This window comes from Lycium barbarum, chromosome 4 (genome assembly GCF_019175385.1).
Source record: "Lycium barbarum isolate Lr01 chromosome 4, ASM1917538v2, whole genome shotgun sequence".
Lineage (NCBI taxonomy): Eukaryota > Viridiplantae > Streptophyta > Magnoliopsida > Solanales > Solanaceae > Lycium > Lycium barbarum.
Window position 1 is genome coordinate 100,732,111 of NC_083340.1, and position 3,577 is coordinate 100,735,687.

Genomic DNA, 3,577 nt, shown 5'->3' on the forward strand with positions numbered 1-3,577 from the left:
AGATATGTTAAATTGAAAATATAAAATATATTTTATAAGTTCTGTTTCAAATATAGAAAAGAATTTTGGCCACTAAATTTTGGGCCTTTAGTTGATTGGATTTAGTTTCAAAAGTATACCTCATATACATAGTCATACGGTCATAGATTTAGATGATTTAAGTAGACATTTTTTGTTATAGTTAGCACTAACAGAAGTTTACTTCCATCTTGGTCTCCTCTACTATGTTGCTTGATGTAATTGTATCAAATTCAAGTTGTGGTTTCCATGGCCTATAAGTTAATGTTTGTTTTGGCTCAATTCAACATTGTTGTCTTTGGCAAGTTATTCTTCTCTCTGGTCAATCAGTGAGGATTCACGTCGTTGTTGTCTTGCTACTTGATATAACACATTTCAGTTTAATTACTTTGTATAGTTTTTTTAATAGCTTTTACATTAAGTATTTCATAAGAAACTAATAGAAGCTTTATTTGATGATGTACTACAAATAGGTTTGTGGAGGTCTGTATCATTACATTTTAATGGTGGTGTATTCTTAGGTGACACTTTAAAACTAAAATAACAAAAAATTAACCGAACCGTACCGATACCGAAGAAAAACTGAGATGATGGGACGGTCTCAAAAAGTCTAATTGTGGTTATACAAAATAAAATAACCGAAGAATTGGGATGGTATAATTTTTTTAAAATAACCGACCGAACCGTCCCATTGACACCCCTAGAAAATAGGCAGCGAGTTTGAATTTAAAAGAAAGTTTAATTTTTAAATTAAATAATATATGCGGTCGACACGGTATTTTTAAATTTAGAAAACCAGATGTTCAAGGTGTTAATTTAAGGGTATATTAGGCGAAAGAAATAGGTTGGGGTATTTAGACCCTGTTTGGATAGGCTTAAAAAAAAAGCAGCTTATAAGCCCAAAAAAAAAAAAGTTAGGATAGCCCAACTTGTTGAATTGCCCTTTTTTGGGGTGGTATTTAAATTTTGCCCCTCATATTTGTGGTCTTTAAATTTTGCCCTTCGGCTAAAACCCATAGGTTCCAGGTTCGAACCCCCGCTCAGTCAAAAATTTTAAATTTTTTTGCAAAGCAGAGTTTAAATTTCGCTATGCCCCCTCCGGCAGACTTTTAGTCATGTTCAACTAAAAGTCTGCCGGAGGGGGCAGACTTTGCCTTGAAGCATATATACGTATTTTTTTTTAACTTTTCAAGGTAAACTTTTAGTAATGCCTTAACTAAAAGTGTGCCCCATAAAACATAACTAAAAGTATGCCCCATGAGGCGTAAGTTTTCCTTAAGGCATAACTAAAAGTTTGCCTTATAAGGTAAAATTTAAATTTTGCTATGCTCCCTGCGGCAGACTTTTAGTTGTGTTTAACTAAAAGTCTGCCAGAGGGGGCAGACTTTTAGTTGTGTTTCCGGCAGACTTTTAGTTGTGTTTAACTAAAAGTCTGCCCCCTCCGGCAGACTTTGCCTTGAAGCATATATATATATATATATTTTACTTTTCAAGGTAAACTTTTAGTTATGCCTTAACTAAAAAGTGTGCCCCAAAGACATAACTAAAAGTATGCCCATAAGGCGGAACTTTTCCTTAAGGCATAACTTAAACTTTGCCTTATAAGGCAAAGTCTATGCCTTATGGGGCATAATTTTGTTATGCCTTAACTAAAATTCTGCCCAATAAGGCATAACTAAACTATGTCTTAGGAAAAATTCTGCCTTATGGGGCAGACTTTTAATTATGCCGGATCCGGCATAAATTTAGCTTTTCCTTAAAGATTGTATGCTGGATCCGGCATATACTCCCCTAGTCCTGCCTGGCGAAATTATTTTTTTATTTTATGCCTGAGCGGAGATTCGAACCCAGAACTTCATGTATTCGCCCACCTTTCCAAGCAAAGGGCAAAACTTAAAGACCACAAATATGAGGGGCAAAATTTAAAGAACACAAATTTGAAGGGCAAAATTTAAAGACCACCCCAAAAGAAGGGAAATCCGCGCAAAAAAAAATATATTTTTTTTGGCTTATAAGCTGAAAACAACTTATAAACTACTTTTTTTAAGTTAAGCCAAACGGGCCAACTTATTTTTTAGGTTTATTTAAAGTAAAAACTGACTTATAAATTGGTCAGTCAAACACTCAAAAAAAGCTGAAAACAACAACTTGTAAACTAAGCCAAACGGGCTCTTTGACGCATTTGCGATCCATTTTTCGTATGGTAAGGTATTTTTGGCCCTTTATGTTGTTTTATTAAGTGTAACTTTGCTCCGTTTGTAAGCAGAAAGGATAAGTATCACATCACTTCCTCCCCACGACAACTAATTAATAACACACACATCCCATTAATTGATTCATCATCCGAAAAATAGAAGCATCATGGAGCTAACAGCAGATCAACTGAAGGCATATGACGGGAGAGATCCATCAAAGCCAATATACGTGGCAATCAAAGGGCGGATCTTCGATGTGAGCTCTGGGAATTCCTTCTATGGTCCAGGTGGGGCCTACTGTATGTTCGCAGGTAAAGATGCAAGCAGAGCTCTTGCTAAAATGAGTAAGAATGAAGAGGATGTTTCCCCATCTCTTGATGGCCTCTCCGAGAAAGAAATGGGTGTTCTTAATGATTGGGAGAAGAAATTCGAAGCTAAGTACTCTATTGTTGGCACTCTAGTTTCTTAATCAAGTTTGGATCTGCCAATATAGGGTTTCATGTATTGCATATTTCTCTCTCATGGGTCTGTTTGTGTAAGACTTTTCTGCAATTACGAATAAATCTAGGGTTTATTCTCTGTATTTCTTATGGGTCTGTTTGTTAACACCAAGTACTACATGAATAAGGCAAAGCGTATTTGGTAATTGATTGATTGATGTGTATGCTGTTTGGGATTTGGAAATTCACATGGACGAACAGTGTTGTAGCAATTTGTATTTGTAAGTGCAAATGATTTAGCATATGGTGCAACACCATCTTGCTCTGGTAGGTGTGTCATTTCCTGTTTGGGACAGGTTTTGTTTGTAGTTTAAAGATGAATTGACGAGTGGATGCCTCTATTGGGGGAACATTTATTTTCTATAATTATCATTGCTTGTCTTCGGAAATTGATCTGTGATTGCGTAATCCCTATATCTTGGCAAAGACTTTATGCAACTTATATTTGGCTTTGTAAAAGGATTCAGAGGCTAAAAACTAAGACTCGTCAGTGACACTAAAGACCATTCAGTGGTTGCTTCTAATTCACATTTGTTCAAGATTGTTAACATAAGTGTTTTCAAAGTCGTTTTCTGGTGAGTCCTGGGGCAGGCATACCAAAAACGCTCTGGGGCGCAAATGAAAGGCGTAGATCCATAGGGCGTACGCCTTATGAATTTGGGGCGTAAGTCCAGGGCGTAAATGCGTACACCCCGCGCGTTAAATCAATGTTTTTTTTTTCCGTTTTAAAAGTGTTTTTGCTATAGATTATGATTTTTATTATTAGTGTAATGATACTTGTACTTCATGTTGTAGTGCTTTTTCTTAAAATTTATAAATAAAGAAAGCAACTCTCGTAGAAAATAACATTGTCATAAATAGTGT

The 3,577-nt window shown here is 35.7% G+C and overlaps 1 protein-coding gene across 1 annotated transcript; it reads left to right on the forward strand.

Moving 5' to 3' along the window:
* Positions 1-2,252: 2,252 nt before the first annotated feature.
* Positions 2,253-3,102, forward strand: LOC132636163 (probable steroid-binding protein 3). Its single transcript, XM_060352878.1, has one exon. The coding sequence runs from the start codon at positions 2,380-2,382 to the stop codon at positions 2,680-2,682; it is 303 nt and encodes a 100-aa protein (XP_060208861.1). The 5' UTR covers positions 2,253-2,379; the 3' UTR covers positions 2,683-3,102.
* Positions 3,103-3,577: the final 475 nt, after the last annotated feature.

Excerpts from the sequence above, each read along its gene's own strand:
- LOC132636163 (XM_060352878.1), top strand. The coding sequence starts at position 2,380 with ATGGAGCTAACAGCAGATCAACTGAAGGCATATGACGGGAGAGATCCA.